Source organism: Passer domesticus, chromosome 12 (genome assembly GCF_036417665.1).
Source record: "Passer domesticus isolate bPasDom1 chromosome 12, bPasDom1.hap1, whole genome shotgun sequence".
NCBI classification, from domain to species: Eukaryota; Metazoa; Chordata; class Aves; order Passeriformes; family Passeridae; genus Passer; species Passer domesticus.
The window spans coordinates 4,390,817-4,412,282 of NC_087485.1; the positions used below are offsets into that span (position 1 = coordinate 4,390,817).

The window sequence follows — 21,466 nt, forward strand, 5'->3', positions numbered from 1 at the left end:
AGTCTTGATCTCTTGTGGTCTTCAAACTAATCAACCAAATCAAGCCAACGCTCATGGCACTGAACTTGTTACTGAAGGTCCAAAACCAACCTGTGTGTTTCTGTATGTCCAGTATAATCCCCCTGATTCACAGTGACAGAACAGTGTCCCAGCCTCTTAAAATGTTCAGTCTCACCAGTACCAAGTATTCAAAATACTGGAAGGAAATGAGCATAATGAGGTTTTTAGTCCTGGTTCTGACCTGTATCGAGATCTCCAATCACGTATATGCTGGCTCCGATGGGCACAGCTCCATACACAAAAGAAGAGCTAGTTGGGATACATAGGTTCTGGTCATTTAGATAAATCCACCTGTAAAAATAACAATTGAAAAACAGGATTTGATTTTTAGTGAGCACATTAAAAAAAAAAAAAAAATCCTGAGTCTTTTTGCAGCTGTAATCTTTGACTCAAAAGCAGAGTGTACATATTAATTTGTTATGTAAAGGCAACATTATAGTTTGGGATAATCCTGATTTCTCCCAGCCAGAAAAAGCAGCTAGTACTGCTGTATCCTGCAGTTGCTCAATTTCAGAATTGCTCCACTCATCTGTGTAATCTACCTATAATAAATTCTTCTTGCAGCCACACAGTGTGACCTTTTGGGAGAGAACAGGCATGTTAGAGAGCCAACAACAGCTATGCCAGTCAATCTTCCCTACAGTGAAAATTTTAGGCAGCTTTGTCTTAAAAACAGTCTTTAAATTGTCTTTAAAATAAACACATATAAGTTTTAATGATCCACAGTAAGGGAAAAAACAAATTGCTATAGCAGAACCTTACTATTAATCAGTATCTCCCCCATATAATTCTTCAACTTCTTTAATAGTACTTTATCAGGGACAACAAATCCTTGCCTGCTATGAAGAATGCAGCACTTGGCAATGCTTAACTTCAAACAAGGGACAGAAGACTGGAAATCAAAGTGGTAATGGAATTTGGAAAAGAAATGTCCTTTCTCTGGAATTGCCACAGACCTTTCCAATCTCATATCAGGCTCTTTTCAATCCCTTGCCAGCTCCTACAGTAATCTTACAATTCCCCTGTGTTCACTGTAAGCTCAGGCTCATTTCAACACTACATCCTGATCTTTCCACCAAGGGAAAAGCAGTTTTCCTTGTTGAAGCCTTTGGAAAACAGTGGGGGGGATGTACTCCTCATCCACATGGGATGCTGGTTTATAAAGAGGTCCCAAGAGTTAAAAGCATCCTCTCTGTGGTTCTGAAATAAATTCCTACAAAATGCTGCTGCACCTTTGCAGATGCTGTCACAGTTACCATATACAGACCCTGACATGGGGTACAAATCAAGGCCATTTTAGGGGACTGCTCCTACACCTTTTATTAAATAATTTACAGAGAACATGAAGGTCTGAGAAACCTTTAAAAATCATCCCATATTTTTCATGGCCATACCAGTTTAATTCGAAGCAAAAAGTTAGAAAATGCCCTCCCAGATACTGCTGATCTTTGAAAATTCTGCATCATCTGAACTCCTGATTCAGAAGTAAACCACTCTTCTGGCACTGAAGGAGATGCTGCTCCATATCAATTATCTTGGAGACAGAAATCAATTTTTAAAGGGCAAATGAAAGGATTGGCTGTCCATTATTTTGTCTGTGCTGTACACTGAAGGATTAACATTCTGCACCAAGCAAGGAAATGGTTTGTAGCTGTCACAGAAGAGGACAGATGAACTAAGGAGAGAAAAGGAGAAGTTCTCTACACTGGTTCAGAAACTCTCACAGATCAAAACAACTTGCACCATATTTCATTAGCTTCCTTCCCTTACTGTAGGAGAAGGGCACAGTATTTTCATTGCTTTTTAGCAGCAAGTGACCTATCCTGAAAACTGAGTAAGTAGCAGAAAAATGCAGAAAAATGCATTATTAATTTTTTTTTAAGTTCTAACTATAGGACCAGGTTAAGGAAGGGAAAAAACTCAAATCAGGAGTCTATTGCACTCGATACTCTGGGTTTTGGAGTTTAAATAAAAAAACCTAAACCCACAAGGTGAGACCCAATAATTTTCCTACTGTGCATCACCAAAGGACAGTATTAAAGTTTCTGTAGCTGCTTGTGAAAATTCATCCTCAGGCTTTCTCAACGTGTGTGCTTTAAAAAACAGGCAGCACTTTTCAGGAACACTCACAGCAGCTTTAGCAGTTAAAACTAGGAAGGAACAAAGACAGGAAGGGCAAGGGGTCACGTTTCATCAGAATTTGACTAAGCTCCAGCTTCATGTGGGTTGTGCCTGCTGTTTGAACAGTATGGAAAAAACACCATGACCAAAAATTCACAATCTTCAGGAATCTGAAAACAGTCCTTGGAACAGAACTCTTGCGTACTTCCCTGGGATGGCTCCACTCAAACTGAGTCCAAGAGGAGCAGGGGGAAGGCAAGTCCTGCTGCAACCAGGGGCAGAAGTGATGGCTCTGAAACTGGAACAGGCTTCCACCCAATTTAAAAATAGAAGGGAAGGAATCCTAATTTATTTCAGTCTTAAAGTGAGACAAACAAAATGATCCATCCACGTTGCTGTAGTTACTGAGTGGGATGGGGGTAACTGCTTTATTTCCAAGTGGGAAGTAAATAAAGATGTGATACAGAGCCAACATATTCCAGACACGTCACCTCAAGATCACCCTAGCTGAGAAAGGAATCTAGGAATGAATGAAAATCCATGTTTCTCTCATCTGACAGTGCTATCAATCAATGTTCTCATTACATTTGCATAAGCACTTGCTTTTAATGAAATTCCTGCACTCTGGAAGAATGTTGCTAATTACATATACTATGTTACAAGTCTATTTAGTTCACTAGTTACATGCTGCTGAAAGCCCTTCCTTATTTCCATGATGTTCCAGTAGCAAAAAGAACATTGTAAAGGATATTTTATCAAAGTACTGCTTCTGAAAATTCTCTCTCACTTTTATCCCCCTTAGTACCTGCAAATTTTCATAATTCTTTCTTGAATCATGAGAAGGAAGAAATCCTACCCCACTTACAGACCACCAGGGAAAGGCAGCAGTGGCCATACAGCAGCAGATCTTGCAAAGAATCCTGAAGTCAGTTTGGGCTGTATGAAATATTTCCAACCATCCACATAGAAAAGAAAAAACCCGAGTGTGTACAGACATCATCCAATTCTCCACTCACCTACATGGTGCAAAAAGTGTATTATAAATTATGAACTCTGATAGAAAGTCTGACCCATCAAGGTCTTGAGGATGTATTTGAGACTTCCTGCTTTTTATGGAGTAGACCAACTGTGGATCACTGAGTGAGGGATACCTTCACATTTCCACCTTCCATTTTCACATGCATTAAATCTGTTTTTAGCTTGATCAATATTTAAAAAAACAGGATACAATGCACACAAAGCTCAATCTATAGCCTTTGAAAAAAATCTACATCCTGCAAAAACCCTGCAGTCTGACATACGGCTTTCTCTCTTTGGGTTCACTTAAATCCACTCATGCACATGACTCTAAAGACAGCCTGACAAAACATTTGTTAATTCAAAAATCTCAGTTACAGCAGCACTTTAAGTATGAGAATTATTTCCTACATTACCCTGTTCACATTTCATGTTGATGCTACTATTTTGTTTCACTTCATTTATTCTATTACTTGTTTATACAGCACAGCTTAACAGGAGTCTTAATGTTTATTTTTTTGCTAGTGTGAAGATCTCAGCATATCCCCAGTCTTTGAAAAGTCTGCGTCATGGTTAAGAATAACAATTTTTAAAGACTCTTCTCTGTGAGCTATTTTGGAGTAAGTTACTGTCAAAGTAAACAATATTAAACAAGCCCAGTCCTTTAATCCAACTCAAGCCAGAATTATGGCAGCTTACATGAATTAATATGTTTATATACCGATGTGAGTGCATCCTTAGACATTCACTCTGGAGTAAAACCTGTAACTCAGGCACTCAGGCTCTGGGTGCCTGGCATGATGCTCGAGCCTGTGCTCTGGCATTGAGGCCTGAGGCACACATGGAAATTTGTGCAGATGACACAGGTGTGCACTGCTGCACGTACCCCAGGACCAGCACCATCCCACAGCTGAGCTCACAGTCCAGAGATTCTCTGCATCCACAGAGAAAGTGAACATAATGGAGGTCTCCACTTACATAAAAACAGCTGGAAAAGCCCACAGCTCTTTACAAAGTATGCAACATTGACAAGTAACTTTTTAAAAAGTCACTGTGCATTTTGGTTTGAGGCTCCTAGAATTGATCTTCTACACAGATCTCTGAGGGTAGTGAAACCTGGGATAACTGACAGACCCTGGAGCTGAGTGCTGGAACACAACACAGAGACACTGCACCCTCTTCTGGCTACAGCACCCCTGGGCTGAGCTGGGGCCTTCCAAACCCTGGGAGCACCATCCCCTGGCAGCAGCCTTCCCTGGTCCCCAGTCTCCACAGAAACACCCCAAACCTGTGTCCTGCCTGCAGGTTCATGCTGAGTTACATTTCCAAGCTCAGACTGGGCAGTGGCAGAGCAGAAAAGCACAGTCTGGTATCTCATGTGCCCTCCCCACCTGCCTCCTCCATCAGCTCCGCCAGCTCTGCTGCCTCCCCTGCCCTCACACCACACAGCCAGCACTGGGGCAGCTGCAGTTTTATCTCTGCTCCACTGGGATCCTGCAAGGCCTGGGGGATGCCACCAAGCAAAGACACAAAGCCATGGCAGGTGTGGGTGCTGCAGTCAGCAGGTGGCACCACGGCCTCACCTGCAGCTCCCAGGCTGGGCCCTCCCAGCTCCCCAAACTGCACTTCATGGAAGCTCAACCTGCACCTACCAGCGAAACAGGTTTGCAGCCACTGCTGAGGAATCATGAGCTACAACCTTCTGAAGAACAGAATCAGGCTGGAAATATTTCAAGTAAATCAGATGAAAATAGCAAGTAGGAGAGAGGGGAGCACTTCTTTCCACAGTTCTTTCCCTTTCAAAGGCCTCTTGCAAAACATTAATAAATTTCTATCATTTCCCCAGCCTCCAGAAGGCTAGCAAACACTAAGGGAGCATCAGCAGCAACAGCCCCTCTGATCTGTCTGCTTCGTTTAACCAATTTAAAGAATGTTTTTCTTCAGCTTTATTTGATTATAGCTAGCTTAGACATCACTTTGAACAACAGAGAAGACCTCTTCATACAGAAATTAAAGTCTCTTTACAACCATATCTTGCAAGAAAATTATATAATGAATTTACATCTACTGTTCTATTTTTGTGTCCTTTTATACAGGTCACTGTCATAAATCAGTCTTGATCTTCTAATAAAGACATGCTAATCTCCTTCACTTGTCAGCAAGCCTTGAAACATCTGACCACAAAGTCTTTTTAAAATTTAATTTATGAAAGAAGAATAATTCAATTTACAGTTATATGCAAGAAAAAAGTCACTGGAGGAATCAAGCTTGTAAGTTATGACTGGAGAACAAGGTGACTAAACAAAAAATTCAATGTAAGGTAACATTTTAAATGGTTACCACATATAATAAGTTGGATTCTACTATTAGAACCAAGAGATAAGAAATGAAGTAATTGGAAGCAAATTCAAAACAAACAGAAGGAGATGAGCCATGCAGCGTGGTGAGGTGCCTGTGGGATGTATAACATCCATAGTGTGTTTCCTATGGCAAAAGCCTATGTTGTTGCCATCAGCTATAAATGCTTGGAACAGAAATGCATCAAATTTCTTATCTCTAGTTTAGGAATTCCCTAAGCTGCAAATCTTTGAAGACAGGATTGGATCATGAATATCCCTGTACATACATACATTCCTCCATAGAACCATGGCATCATTTAGGTTGGAAAAGACCTGTAATGAGCACTCAACAGGGAGCTGTGGGCACAAGTAGGGGTGGGGCAGCAGTGCCCTGCACTTGGGGAAATTGCAGAGTGCAGGGGAAGAGCCACAAACTCCCTGTGTGACCAAGGTGCTTCTCCTGTCCAGGGCACTCAAGACCCACCTGGTGGCTCCAGGGATTTAGGCTTGGCATGTTAGAGGGAAAAGTGGGGTGGATGGGCCTTCACTAACAGCCAGACTGGGTGACAAAAAGTGAAAAGAGCAACAGACACATGGCACAGACCTCCTGTAATTCAGTGCAGGAACAAGGGGTGAGGGAGCAGGCAGATGACTGGATGGCAAGTTATTGTCTGTGTTTAGAGCTGCAGACAGTTACCTTTTAAACTCATCATGATAAAATTCTGATTTGCACGTCACCATCTCACTGGCTTGGCTGTCATCACGACTCCTGACCCCACCAAATACATAAAGCTCAGAGGCAACTCCACAGGCCACTGCCCCAAATCTGAAAATCCAAACAAGGAAAAAATATTAATGCCATGTATCAAAACCCTTTTGCATACCCCTCTGAACTTTCTTCATCTTTTACTCTTTTATTTATTTATACACACAGATGCCTTAAATATCCAACAAGATGAGTCATAGATATGAATTGTAAGCACCTAATTCAGATCACACAAAAAAAAAAAGCACAGTAAAAATATTTCTCTCTAAAAATATTCTGAAGTTACAATTGAACTATAATTTCTAGTTTTCATTTTGCATCAGAGAACTAGTGCTTGCAACATCAGGGCTATGTTTCTACAACATTTGTATTTATTGCTTGGATGCTTGTCTTTACCCAGCCACATGTTAACTACAGGCCACCACGACTCAGAAAGACCTGGTGAGATTCATAGGCCATCTTCTCAGATTCATCACAAAAAGGACACTTTCCTCCCATCAGAGGGTTGGAAAAGCAATCTAGTCCCCCACTTCCATTTTCCCTCACCTCCTCTCTTTGAGAGGACAGATTGCTGTCCACTGCTGAGTCCTGGGGTCGTAACACTCCACAGATTCAAAGAGTTTTCCATAGGAGCCTCCACCCATTGCATAGATTTTCTTCTTCATAGCTGCATAGCAGCCAATCTTGTGGAGAAAAAGAAAAGAAAAATATATATGAAATGACACACAAATGCACAGTATTGAGAGCTCAAGGCTGTCTATACACACACAGAGGCATTTGGGTTGCCTATACCCCATGTCAAAAAATGCAAGGCATAAAAATGCTCAGCCACAGTTTTATTTGGTGTATAAAAAGAGAAGAAGCTGCTCACTCTCATTTCATTTTGAGACTATTTGCTACAGCTTCTACTTGAAGCAAAAGCTTAAAATACGTATTTTGATACATATAGATATATATACACATACATATATTGGCATTGACTATTTAACAAAAAGCAACACAATAATATAAGATGTAGTTTTTACCTTTCTAACCATGGTCAAGTCTGGCTGCTTGGTCCAGGTCCGGCTATAAATATCATAGCTCTCCATAGAGATCAGCTCCCTTTCACCATCCTCACCTCCCAGAATATACAGAATCCCATCAATCTCTACCACACCAAAATTATGTCGTGCCTAAGGAACATCAATAAAGTGAACATTGAAAAACATAACTGCCATTGTGAATAAATGAACACAATCTTATTTTTCAGAGTATCTGTCTGCAAAGAGCTATTGGTATTATCCCTGGCTTTTGTTTTGTCTTTTTTTTTTCTAATGGTGAAGTCCTAAACTCCATAAGCATAAGATAATTAATTTAATCAACTAAACAAAACAAAGGGTATCAAAAGGGGAAAAAAAAGCAGAATAGCAGGAGCCAAAGAGACCACAGAGAAATCTAAGAACAGAGCTTGGCCATATTTCAGTTCCCATAGTGGTGGTCTCCACAATGAAGCTGTTGCTTTCAGGTCTCTCTAGCAGCAAAGCCTGGACCCATTCTCTGTGCAAAGGCAGCTCTTCTATTTTCTATGTATGAGCCCAGCTACCCCTCAGTCTCACAGCAAACATATCACAAGCATAGCATTTAATGCATCATAACTAAAATTGTAGTCAAATCTACATGCCTTTGTAGATTTTGCAAAGAGGAAAATCCTGTGGCAAACAAGTTCTTAATAAACACCCTGTGCTGATTTACAAAGATAAAAACACAGGTGTATTAAGGATGTATGTTTACAAATAATAAACTGTTACTTTTTGATGGAATGTAATTATGAAGAAGGAAGCATTAACTCAAACCAAACCTAAATATGTCTGTGCAAGCCAAGTTCTGTATGTTGGCCAGTCCTCTGTCCATCTTTTCTGCACAGTCCGATCCCTTTGTCCATCTGAGAGGTCTCTTGTTTTAGAAGGCCAGTATACGCAGAACATTAAGTATACTACAGGACTGATTCATTATGAAATTCCTGAAATTTTGTAGTTCATCTTACAGTTAGCTCTTCACCAATTGTTTAGTTTTTCCAGATCCAGCAGTCAGCATCAGACCACAAGAACAACAGGATATAAACAGAAGTCAGTCTGTAGCATGATTTTGAATGTGTAAGATGCAAGCGACTGGAGATTCAGAATAAAATTTTGCAGAAGAAAAGGAACATTTTGCCAAAGTAAAAACTTAAATCCCAACAGTTAGATAGAGATCTTGCCTCATGCATTGGTGGTAAGGAACTCCATGAATTGGTGTCTGGATCATATTTCTCTCCAGAGCTTAGCGTTCCCTTGTTTTCATCCTGACCACCAAGCACAAATAAAAATCCTTCTGTAAAACAAAATGTAATATGATCTTAAGAACAGGACTCTCAAGAAGAGGACTCACACCTGCACACTGAGCAAAACAACATGACTGGTGAGCTGTATTCTGGAATTCACCACGAGATCCAGACCAGTCACAGGTCAGACTCTGGACTGGAAAAGGTAAAGCACATACTTACATCTGACTCAAGTCTGCCCCTGCAGATACCCTTCAACATATTCAGTGATGCAGCAACTTAGAATTTACTTAGAACATTAAATACTCCTGGAGAGACAGATGTAGCAGATTCCCACAAAATGTTGCAGGAATAGTGATTTTAAGACACTCAGATGACAGGGATTTTCACAGAATCAAGTACAGTTTTGGGCAGACAAAGGGGAAGCATGAAATAGCCCCAGTGCAATCAGTCTTGAAGAAAATATATTATTATTATAAGCTGTATCTCAGATTTTGAGGCACTGGTAAGTTTTCATAACATTGACTTTACAAAGATGAAGTTCCCCTTTACCTGCTGACAATACTCCATGATTGATCCTTGGAATACTCATGGGAGCAAGTTCAATCCAGAGCTGTCTATTGGGATCGTAAAGAGGACACATACACCGCATCACTGAGGTTGGTTTCCGTGATCTGAACACAGGGTGGGGAGGGAACAGACAGAAACAGAAAGACAAAGACAGAGTTTTACAAGTTCACTGTTAACACCTCGTGTCCCAAGCTGGCTTGCTCTTGTTTTCGTGTCTATTCATCAGGTGGCATTTCCCTGGTAAGGAGAAGACCCCCAAACCAAACATGTAAATTGAGTTTGTACAGACTTGGGGACACAAAAAGCTGATTCACTTCATTCCTACTGTATCTGCCTATAACCTTTTTTATGCACTTTGAACGAGCTAAGAAGAACTGATAGAGAATATTAGTAATGTCTGAGTAAAGTGAATCACAAACTGACATGCAAAATGTTATCTGAGTGGTTTACTACGCTTCTATAAAAAGCTAACATCTAAATGCTTAATTTATTTAAATAGGACTGAACCCTCCCTTCTGCTGCAGGGGGTACTCAAGAAAAGAAAGGGATTATTGTGTGGAACAGGAATTTTCACCTTATCTCAGATGCACCAATAATGACCTTTTTTTTTGGAACCACATCTGTTATAAACAAAACAGTTTAAAGCACATGTTCATTACTGTTAAGTTTTGTTAGAGATGCTTTTCAGATCATCTGAAATTATTCTGTGTTTAAGTCTATTCAGTTTTAAAAAAATTGAGCCAACACTTACTGAACAAACAATCCTACTCAAAGTTTACTACATGTTGAATATCAGAAACAAAATAACTATTTATTGCTGAATCACCCCCAAAGGTATTTTTGGTGTGTCTGATCAACCTAAAACAAACTCAGATGATGGAGTAACAAGCAGTAGGCGCACACATTCTCTGCACTCCGTGTTTTCAGAGTGCCACGAGTGCTGGCACCGGGACCAGCTGTCATTCCACTGCACACTTACACTCTCTCTTCCCCCCCAACAGTGACGATGCACTCGGAGTAGCCGCGGGGCTTGAAGGAGGCCAGCATGGCCTCTCCCTGCTGCGGGGGTGTCAGGGGGATGTTGTTGCACTCCTTGACGATCTCGCGCACCAGCGGCTCGCTCATCATCTGCTCGCGCAGGTACGCCGCGTCCAGCCCCGACACCCACACTGCCGACATCACATCCTTCATGTGGACCTGGGGAGGCAGCAGGGACACAAAATCACCCCCAGCACGGAGCCACCCGGACATGCAGATGCTTCTGTGCTGAGCAAATACTTGAGAGTTTTTGATACTGGCAAGGAATAAACTATACAAGAGAGTGTTAGTAAGAAAATGCATCAAGTTCTCGAAGTTTCTCTATAAACATGCTACTTGCTTTCCCATCATCTAAACAAGATTATATCATCAAATGTCAAAATAGTGCTTTTTTTTCTTAATGCCTATTAAATAATGAAGGTAGCAGATAATATACCATCCACACAGCTTTCACCCTTTTACTGCAATGCTGTGGTCTGCATTTCAGGCAAAATTCAATAAATTCTATAAGATTAGTCCTGAAAGAAACAGATCTATTTCAAGTTCCCACTGATTAGAATGAACACTCCAATTTGTGACATATTCAAAATACAAACATTTGGATGTCCTGACCTTTCTGGATTCTGAATCATGAGAAATCCACCTAATCACCGCTTCAAAGACGTATCTTTCGTTTCCAACATTGAGCTTTTCCATGGACAGCACTTCTTTCAGTTTTTGAGGAGTCAGTTCCAAGAATTCCTCTGTGCTGCTGACATCTCGAAAGTGAGTTTCCAGATACTCTGAGGCAAGGTAGTGAACATGATGCAAACAATAGTGCAGTGCAAAGTCCCGAATACCAATACAGTTCTCAGCAGCTATGCAACCTTCTAAAAACTCACAGCAGAGAGTTTTTAAGTCTGTAAGCAGCAGGAGATCAGCTGCCTGTACCACATCTTGGATAGTTTCTTCATTTAGCCTGATCTGCAAGAATTAATTTAGAAGTTATAGCTACTATCACTCATTTGTTCCATGACATGCCCGCATTCATTACACTCATTCTCAGTGGCTGAAAAATGGAATATTAATGCCAGTGTAAGAATCAGGAGAAACTGATATGACTTCTAACCATTAATTAATTAACGCAGGGTTGGAAAGGCATTTGCTTGACAGAAGGTGTGGAGCAGAAATTTTGATAAGTTCCTGAAGTAACCAACCATAAAATTGCTCATCTCATCTGGGAACCTAAAATGAGTTTTGCTGTAATAAATAAATTATTTTTTTTTTTAAACACACATGCAGGAATGAATTTCAAGCCAAATCTTCCTTTTCTTTTTCTGCTGAAAGCTAAACTTGTTCACCAATCTTATTGTGGTTCCAAATAAACTGGACACACCAACTTTAATTCCTGCTAAGGCTCCTGGCAGGCAGATCTAACAAGAGGCCAGAGAGGTGGGCACAAGGGAGGGAAGGTGCCTGGTGTACTGTAATTCTCAGTCTCTATCTCTGTGGCTACCAAAGCAGTCCTCTGTCACAGCTGACAAACACTGCCTGGTTTAAAGCAGGTTACTGAAGGTAGCCACCAATTATAATACAAGGATTTGACCTTGACTCTAAATTTCAAAGTCCTCTCCTACTACACAAGAAGAGGAGACAACTTCTGCAGAGCCTACTGCCTCTACTTCACATGCACAGTCCCACTCTGCAGAAGCTTCATCACAAAGTTTTAAACATCTTTCAGGATAGCAGTGTTAAAACTCAAGTTATTTTGCCAAATAGTCCAAGTGAGGTTTAGTGGTTTTTAATATCATACCATACCTGCCCACTGAAGATGTAGTCTAGTATCTCTTTCATGATATCAACAGATATCCCTTCGAGTTCAATCTTGTACGTTGAGCCATCATCCTTTGGAGGATTGTAATTCAATTTTGTTCTAAGAGAAGAGAAAAGGAAAAGAGCAAAGTTCAAAATCTGGGCATTGGTTGCTGTCAGTTTCTGAAGAATCTGAGATCTCAGAATATGAACCTCCTGAGCAACAAAGATGTTAAAACCTTTCAATGTGATGGAAAAACTGTCCCTTGAATTAGCACGTAGGTATGGCCTCTGATACTGCTCATCACATTTCCACACTGAACAAATCTGTCAGCCTTGCAAACTACCCAGGCCATCAAAGAGCCCAAGTATGTTTTATCCCAGCTCATTCATCACAAGCATTCAAAAACTTCACTCAGACCTTCCAACAGAACAGCAGCTCTGCTGACAGATGAAACACAAGAATTTGCTTTGATAAAGGTGGAAAAAAATCCAAAGCAAAACAAAACAAAAACTTTTTTTACTAAGGAAAAAATAATTAGAGCTAGCAGATGTGATCAGAATATTTACTGGCAGCACAAACATTTGGATTGCATTACCATTTTGTGTAGTTTATGATGTTATCAGCCTAATGCTGTGCCTGGCTGTAACCAAGCCATGCACTCACAGTTGCAGGGAACAGCCCATGTGCTGCTCAGCAGAGCTTTAAATATTCATCCACATCAGTGGACACTTCACTTACAAGCCATTTCTTTAAACATACCAGGAGCTCTGTGATGTGCCTGTGAATAGCATGGTGGAGGCTAGGGGGAAAGGTGAGGAAGTAATAATAGCACAGCAGACACTTTGCTTTCCACCAGCTGTCAGTGCAAACACTTCTTCCAGCAGAGACAACTTTAAGTGTTCAAAAGGGAGCAGCATCCACCAATTTGGTGCAAACAGCCACAAGAGCTAATAAAAGATCTGTTTTTAACATATTTTTCCATATTTTGGTCAATGAAGAATACATTATATAAAGACAAGAAAGTTTGTTTCCCTACTTCTGTGTATATATAGTGACCTACATCTACCACAGCACACTAAAATAAAAGCATTTAAAACTTCCTAACATTCATTTGAATATATCCTCAGATAGAATCAGTTGCTTAATGTGAAAAGCTGTGGCTTTGCTAAGCTGAGAGTGTCCAGCCTCCTGCTATCCACACTCATGCTAAGCAAATACATAAATAGGTCTTAGCTAAGGGCAGATTCTGCCTCACTTACTCATATCGGAATAAATTAAGTTTCTCACAAATTAAGCTGTAACTCACATCAAACAAAACCTTAGTCTGTAAGGAGCTATTTTTAAGTGTGAATAAGGGCAGTAATTTTAGCCCTCTAGTTCATCATACTCGTGGTCCTGTCTTCACATTCCTTTTCTACTCTGCAGAACACCCAGAGACAGCAGTGCCCATGCACCAGGGCTGGAGCTGCTTCACCCTGGCTGTACAGCACCTGGCACAAGTTACAATACAAATAACAACAACAACAACGTGGTGTGGGTTAGGAAATTGTTTATTTCCTAACACCTGGAAGGAGATTAGGAAAGTTATGTGACTCCCATTAAAGCACATGCTGCAAGAGCAGGCACTGATTTACAGCCTGTCAGCTGAAAACTCCTGCCCCAAACGCACATTTCCAGCAGAACATACAATGTGTACCTCAACCCGAGCCATCCCTGCCCATGTGCAGTGTGCATTTTCCATTTCTACAAGCTCCAAACGAGCTACAGAGCATATACACACAGGGCAACCTGCCTTTACACTTCTAACAGAGCAAAGGCTTCTTTACACTCATTTTCAAATCTATCCAAACTACCTCCACTTACACTTGAGTTCTGGGATTCTTGCTTTGCAACAAAAGGCACTTCTGCATTCCTAGGATGAAACTGTGTTTTCTTTTAATTTAACATAAAATGTATCAAGGTTCACAGTGTCTGGCTTCCTTCAGCAGAAAAAAAAGGCTGGGTGATCCCTGACCTCACAAGGGTCAGGTACCTCTAAGTAGCTGTTATGACCAAATACACAGCAGTACCTACACAGAGCCTGGGGTGTCCAACACATTGAGGGGCTTAAAACAGGTCCAAGGCATATAATAAGCATGTTGATGCCAGCACTAATGGGGAGATTAGGGAAAGGACTCATGCTATTTATCACTAACTTTCATCTTAGCATCACCTGTACACACCCAAGCTAAATCACCTTATTGCATGGACTTTACACTGACGCCTCCTGGTAACAAGAAAGTGTTGTTCAGAGTTTTTGGGTCTTATCAGGGTAGATGCTCTAAATGCTGTGTACTTTCTCAGGCATCAACAGCTTGTGAGCTGAAAAGAAATGACCTAGGCCCTAATGCAAGGCAAAACCACAAAGCCAAAGCAGAAAAATAACCTTGAGAACAAATCAAATTACTTCAAAGTTACAGACACTTGTATCCAGGCAAACATTCACCTTATGCAAATGCTTCCTAGTTCAGATTAAGTTTTGTTTTATCATCTGTCATGGGAAGCTATAGTGATGCTCTGTCACATGATTTTAATTTGTTGGTCAATAAAATATAAGGTTATTTATTTCAGTGCAACTACTTCTGAACTATGCCAAGAGAGCAATTCCCAAAGGCAGCTGGAGGTATTCCTTGTCACATCAAAACTGCAGGACAGCTACTGGCTGTTGGAAGAGAGGAGGAAAAATATGATGCAAGGACATATTATAATCAGGTTTGGGGCTGGAAAAGTTTAAGGAAAAAAAATCATGAGTCCAAATGGAAAGAAAGCTGAAGGAGGAGAGAAAAGTAGGAGGTGTGCAAGCAGAGGGCAAGGAGCCACATCTCCTCTTGCATCACCCAGCACCAGCTGTGACCTGCACCCACACCTCACCCGCAAACTGAGGCCTGGGCATCCCTGTCATAACACCAGAGACAGAACGAGAAATTTCCCAAACATATTTGTTCCCAGTTCAGAAAGACAATGGGCAGCAATGGAGAAATACTTAACCCTTGTCCTCTCTCAAATTTTACTTTAGAAAGTAAGTTACCAGCTATGCTTAAGCAGAGGCTTTCATCTGTCAGCATCCCAGGAGGAGGCTGCCTTCTCTCTGCCACGCTCCTCCTCAGGGTGATTTATGCAGCCTGTGATTTGTGTGGCTGAGAGCTGGAAGTGGCAAGCAGCAGCCCAAGGTGCAGAGAGGGGCCAGCTGCAGCACAGCTGCTTCTAACACAGGCATGTGACAGCTTCCTACTGCGGACAACATTTCTAATTACTTTAAAAGCACTCCAAGCTGCCAAACCACAGCTGAAAAGGCTGCTTCAGTCTTCCTTAATTCAGATGGAAGACCAGAACATCGAGATCTAGAAGGAAATAACCCTCCCAGCCAAGCAAAACCCCCATGAGTTGGGAGCAGAGCACAGGCAAGACAGAGCTGGAGGAAATGAAACAAGCCAACTTCTTCATCCTGTTTTCTCAAGTAATTTAATTTTGAGCAACTTGACTCCATACACATTTTAAAATAATAATTTCCATTTTTTAATTAGGATCATGATTGTAAGTTGCAATTGCTTCCAGTAATATTAAACTGCTCTCAACATCCATCCCAGCATCTTGTGCCTCATCAGGAAAACTGCTGGCACACACAACACCTTGAGCCAGTGGCATAAGAACAAATGGGGTGATGTTGTGTTTTGATGTTGTCTGTGTGACAAATTTAGAATCTGCTGTTCCACATCACTTAAGGAATACAATCCTAATGAGTCATCTGAAATGCTCTACGTGAGGCAGAATGAGGATAAAAATTCCAGTACCTCTTCTGTATAGGGAAGCAGTACAAGCAAGGTGAATCCTTAAAATGAAAACACAAGCCCAAGAACTGATGTTGATACTGCTAGGAACAACAATTTACCACTAATGACATAAAACAGATTCAAATAATGAAAGAAAACCAAAAACAACCACAAGCAAAAAGCAAAACAACAGGTAAATTAAGACTGTCCACATTTCTTGTTAAAATTAGGATGGAACTTCCAACTTACTGTTATTTTAAAAGAGCAAAACAAATCAAAGCACACCCAATACTTCTGACCTTACAGCCAATACCTGTGAAATCACTGTTGTGGGACAGTTAAGATTTATAAGAAGCAGATTGAAAAAAAAAATCCATGTGACTGAAAACTTGGTTTTCTTACATTTTACAGTTGAAATTTTATAGGAGGGGAATAATCTCTTTTAAATACTCAACTAGACAAAACAACAAACAAAATGAAAATTCAAATTAAGAACTTGGCCATCACCAACACCACTTGCTTTCCTGAGTCAGACATAATTTTGTGGGAACATTTTCATCTTTGAAATCTCTGCCTTATCTGTAAACTACTAAGAAAAGACAACTGATGTGTTTTTGCAATGGTCACATAAGTTATGCAGAGAACAAGAGCACAACTCTTGGAAAGCTTTAATCCTTGGAGTGCTGGTATATTGCAACCTAAACAAATAAAGAAAACACCTGTCTGCAAAGACTGTGCCTACCAGATTGCTCCAGACCACATTCACCACAAGCAGGTTGTTGATATTTACAGTGAACAGCCATCAAAAAAATCTGGGAAACAAGAGACAGAGGCTTTGGGTTTGATTCTTTGCAACACAAAACTTTTACCTGCTCTCACATCATGACCTACTTACACTGCAGGGTGTCAGGAACCAGACAGGAGGGAGACACTTGTCTTTTGGAAAGGAGCTGTCTTCCCAAATTAATGATTTTGGTCCAGATTAGCCATTAAGGGCTGGTCTACACATGCTTTGCCAGTATTGCCACACTAGCAAATTTAATATTTGAGTAGCAAAGCTGTCCTTTGAAACCAAAGGACAATAAAATTGGGGTTTGATGATTTATTCTTTACCTGCACCAGTGTTTTGGCCTTCTCCAGAGAGCATCAGCATTTTAAAATGAAGTTGGACCTCCAACAAATTGTTCTAGCAAAGACATGCACCAAACCTAAAACATGCTCACAAGGATGACTCAGTCCCAAAAATGACAAGTGAGTACTTGGAGATTTTGCATCATTAACGAGAAAACAAAAAATCTGCTTTTGATGCAACTATAAGGTCAATTTAGTCTCCTGGTCTGGGCTTCCTTAAGTAGGTTTTAGTCTTTCAAGTACAAGCTTTCCATGGTAAATCTAATTAAGTTCTAGTTAGGACTGACCATTTCAGTGGTGAAGTTTTTGTCTGCCTTTATCCCTGCAACGTTTTCTCCCATAAAGGCTGGTCTTTCTACGTGCACAAAAACTCCTTAATAATCACATTATTAAACAGGTCAGACGTAAAAACATGATGCAGCAATTCACTCCACCCACTGCCACCCTCCAAAAAGACATTTTACAACCAAATCAGAAGGTTTCCTTTGAGGTCGCACCCTGGCCTTTAGCACCACACATAAAAGTCAGTCTTCACCACACCCTGCAAAGGGTGCCAGCTCTCAGAAGATTCTGGCTGTGCCTCTCCTATGTCTCTCTCCTTAAGATTATCTCTAACTACAACTTCAGATCTCAAGGCGAAGGAGTCCATTTAACAGCTCAGCACAAAAACTTGCAGAATTTGCTTTGTTTGCTTTAAGAGAAAAGAAAACTATAACATATAACTTAATTTTTTCAACTATTAAAAAGTGTAAGTCAGGCAAAAATTTGGCTTCATCCTTTCCATAAGAAAAGGAATGAGGCAATTCCTTCAACAGCAGCACAGGGGACAATGTAAAGGGCTCATGGGCTTTGCTCAATTAAGAGCTTGTTTACCATGAAAATCTGAAATTACCCTGATTACACTGAGCTCATCCAGAGCTAGATTGTAATCTAAATTGGAAATCTACCCTCAACCAGAGTGTCTTGCCTAAACATGTGAGTTAGCCCTAAGTAGACAGAACACACACTCAACAAACTGTGCCCAAGGACGGACCCTGGCAGCTCTCAGCAGCACCAAGGACCTGATGTTTCATCTCACTCTGGTTTTCTTCAGCCAGCACAGAAAACAACCAAGCAACTGCACCAGCTGAGCTTGCAAACAAGTCAAACACAAGCAATGCAGATGAGCTGCTGTGGTTCTGCACCCTGTGCATGGCACAAAGCACAGCTCAGGCTCATCTGTGATGTGGTGGAGCACACCTGGTTCAGCAGCTGCTGTTCACCTGTGACAGAAACACCTGCTGGCTTCAGAAAGGTGGTTTGGGTTTGGTTTTCTTCACTTGACACTCAAGTCCATTCACTGAACTGATGATTCCCAGCAGTGTCACACTTTTTAGGTAGCAGTCTGGAATCAGGACTTCCTCAGAAAAAAAAGGGAAGACATTTTTGAAATAGAGTTTTAAGCCAAGAAATGAAGAGTGTCTTACTTGCAATATGTCTTCTTTCAGATGAACTCCACTTTTAAACTTGTTTAAAATGTTTTTTTAGAAGAAACATGTACAATGCTATACAGTACCCAGGCTGCTAATTTTGCTGTTATATATATTTAAGAAATGCAATGCTGTGCAGCATGTGTCTAATAACCCAAATAGTCCTGTATTATTATTATTTAATTAATTTAACTTTATACCATTTTATTGCTGTAAATATTATTATTTAACAAACACCAACAGATCTGCTGGGAAAACTTGGATTAACCAGGTTTTTACACCTCACTTATCCTTACAGCACATGGGAGCAATAAGCAATAGAGTTGGAGAAAGATTTTTGTAATTGATGGCAAGTATGAAGTCAAATGGTCAAAATTATAAGTGCATGAGGAGTGTTGTGGAACAGCTGGAAGATGTTTGGAATCTAAGTGAGGGAAGCATCAGAATTCTGGATATGCCCAGAGCTGGAAAACACAGATCTGCAAGACTTTCACAGAAAGCAATGCCACAGCCAAGAGGAAAAAGGAAGCAGGAGCATGGATTTCATCAGCACAGGAGTCTCCAACACAGAGCACTCCTCATGTCCATAAACAAGAGCTGCACCAGGCAGCCCACACTGTCCAGGGGATGTAAACCAACATGCCTGAGGACATAAACCAGCCACCAACCACACGGTATTAAGGACATACTTCCTTGATAGGGACAAGGACATTCGGGGCTGTGCATAAGCAGTGATTTATTTTGGTTTTTTTGGACATGTTAAGCCTTGGCAAACAAAATATGAGAGGCAAAGACAGGAGTGGAGACTCCCCTGTGCATGGGTAGCACTACATTGGTACTCAGTACCAGCACAGAGAGAATCTTCTGCACAATATTCAGAATAAGAGTCTGAACAGAGTGAGGAAACAATCCTTTCAAACCATTCATTACTGTTCATATTTGCCAGTCCACACCAAGAAAAAGATCCTTTAGTAACTGCAGACAAGACCAACACAAACAAAACAGGTTCAAAGAATTAAAAAAGAGCACCACCAAAAAAACCAAAACAGAAGTGAAGCATTTCTGACTCATCAGCTCCAGACACATCAGCTCTGTTCCAGCCACAAAACACATTGTAAATCAAGGAAAAAAACCAAGAATAAAAAAGGCTCTTTTAATAAGAAAAGTTTTGCTAAACAAGACAATTAATACAAGTGTAAAGGCAAGCTACAGAGTATAAATTACCCAGACATCCCAAGCAGCCCCATCCTGCCACACCTTCCATCCCAGCTCGCCTCTTACGTCAGCTGCGCGTCTCCAGGTACAAAGAAAGGACAAGAAATTTCATCTCTGGTTCTCCTGGGTAAACAAGATGCTCCGATTCCCAGTTCTCCCTCTGCCTGACGTGTAGCAGCAGCCCAACTGTATTTTTTTTACTATTTTGGGCTGGGTAAGAGCCTTATGGCTTCTTCCCTTCAGGCAATCTCTAGGGGCTTGTTGGAGCAGGAATATAATTAACAACTCCCCATTCAAGCCTGGTATAGCAACTTCTAAATCCCTTTTTAAACCATAAACTTTTAAACATACCTTTATCACTGTTGCCCCTCAACTACTTATCCAAACATAACATGCATGTAGGCACTTCTGAGTTGTGCCAGGCACAGAGTTTCTGGCCAAGGCAACTATTTTGATTTATTGCCTCTTCAAGTCACAGACTTTACAACTCAGCTACCACTAAAACATAATAGGTAGCATTTCAGTTTAATTTTTTAAAGTGTAGTACATAATCAAAACCAAAACAAAACTATGTCAAATTAAAAAAAAAAAAAAAAAAAAGAGTCTGGAAGCAAATTCTGGCCTGATCTGTTCCTGACTTCCTACTGCCAGGGCAGCCTCCAAAACTCCCAGGAGACTGCCAGAAACAAACTTCTCAAAAGAAACCTGGAAGGCAACAATGGCTTTAGAGCCCTCCTTGACAGTGCAGTTACCACAACACCACCCTGCACACCCAGTGAAGAGGGAACAAGCCCTGGCACAACTACAGCATGATTTGGCTAAAGCAGAACTTGGGAGCACAGCGCTCTGACAACCAAACAGCTCCCAGCTCCAGCTGCCATTTGTGCTCCAGACTTCAACATTCATCCCAAATTAAAGTTTTAAAACACTATAAAAGATCTCTATAAAAGTAAAAAACAAACAGGTACCAGGAAATAAGCAGCAGAAGCTCCTGGCATGTGTTGGCTCCTACTTGACCTTGCTCTATATTCATTGTCCAACAGGTATAACAAGAAGTGCCCAGTGGCACCTCCAGGGTGCAGGAGGGACATCCTGGCCCACCTCCCACACCAGCACTCACAGATGCTCCCAGACACACTCACACAGGGATGGAGTCTCAGCAGGCTCCCCTCGTGACAACTGCAAATGCTCCAAGTGCCAGCACACAGAGGAAAGGGCAGGAGGTCAGTGATGGGGGGCACGTCCCCCCACATCTCCATGGAAATCTATTTCAGCATTGCCCACGGCTGTGCAGGGTCTTGCAAGGTCTGCAGTGTTTTAGGGATGTCAGAAGGTTGAGCAGGACAAGTGCAAGGATGCAAAGGCTGTCAGGTTATTTCTGACCAAAACCCATTTACAAGCTGTACAGCTATTTATAAGTACATAAAAATAATATGAACTTAACCTTACATTTACATTCTTGTTTAATTATATTATGCTCCTCTGAAAAAAGATTTAAATATGATTACTGGTCCATTACTGAGTTTGGAAAGCCTTGGGGAGCAGTATAGAACACATACAGCCATCTGTAATCTGCTCACGCAGATGTGTGAAAATCAAAGACAAAACTTGCTGAGGTAACAAAAATGTCTTAATTCAATTTGTAATGCAGCAGCACAATCCCTGCGTAACAACATTAAATTTGTCTGAGAATATGGGCTTAAATATCCTCTTTGTTGAGGCAGTTCCCACGTGCTCCCTGTGATCCAGGCAAGCAGACAGGAGGTGAGCAAAATATAAAGAGTTGCAAGTTTCAGCTGGCCAGGAACGACTCATGCCAGACAGTGACAGATCT

The 21,466-nt window shown here is 41.0% G+C and overlaps 1 protein-coding gene across 5 annotated transcripts in view; it reads right to left on the minus strand.

The window, feature by feature from the left end:
* The window catches only part of GAN (gigaxonin), a 39,944-nt gene that overhangs the window by 14,168 nt on the left and 4,310 nt on the right, over nucleotides 1-21,466 (minus strand). The window contains exons 1-10 of one of the 5 annotated variants that reach the window (XM_064387310.1): nucleotides 17,982-18,115; nucleotides 12,011-12,125; nucleotides 10,826-11,176; nucleotides 10,155-10,372; nucleotides 9,158-9,279; nucleotides 8,543-8,655; nucleotides 7,329-7,478; nucleotides 6,850-6,986; nucleotides 6,235-6,363; nucleotides 242-351 (exon numbers count right to left, since the gene is read on the minus strand). In XM_064387310.1, the coding sequence (XP_064243380.1) occupies nucleotides 242-351; nucleotides 6,235-6,363; nucleotides 6,850-6,986; nucleotides 7,329-7,478; nucleotides 8,543-8,655; nucleotides 9,158-9,279; nucleotides 10,155-10,372; nucleotides 10,826-11,176; nucleotides 12,011-12,046 (1,366 nt within the window). In that variant the 5' untranslated portion in view covers nucleotides 12,047-12,125; nucleotides 17,982-18,115. Of the gene's footprint in view, nucleotides 1-241; nucleotides 352-6,234; nucleotides 6,364-6,849; nucleotides 6,987-7,328; nucleotides 7,479-8,542; nucleotides 8,656-9,157; nucleotides 9,280-10,154; nucleotides 10,373-10,825; nucleotides 11,177-12,010; nucleotides 12,126-13,871; nucleotides 13,996-15,075; nucleotides 15,115-17,981; nucleotides 18,116-21,466 lie in introns of those variants that run through there. The other 4 variants (XM_064387311.1, XM_064387309.1, XM_064387308.1 and 1 more) reach the window with 4 other exon arrangements.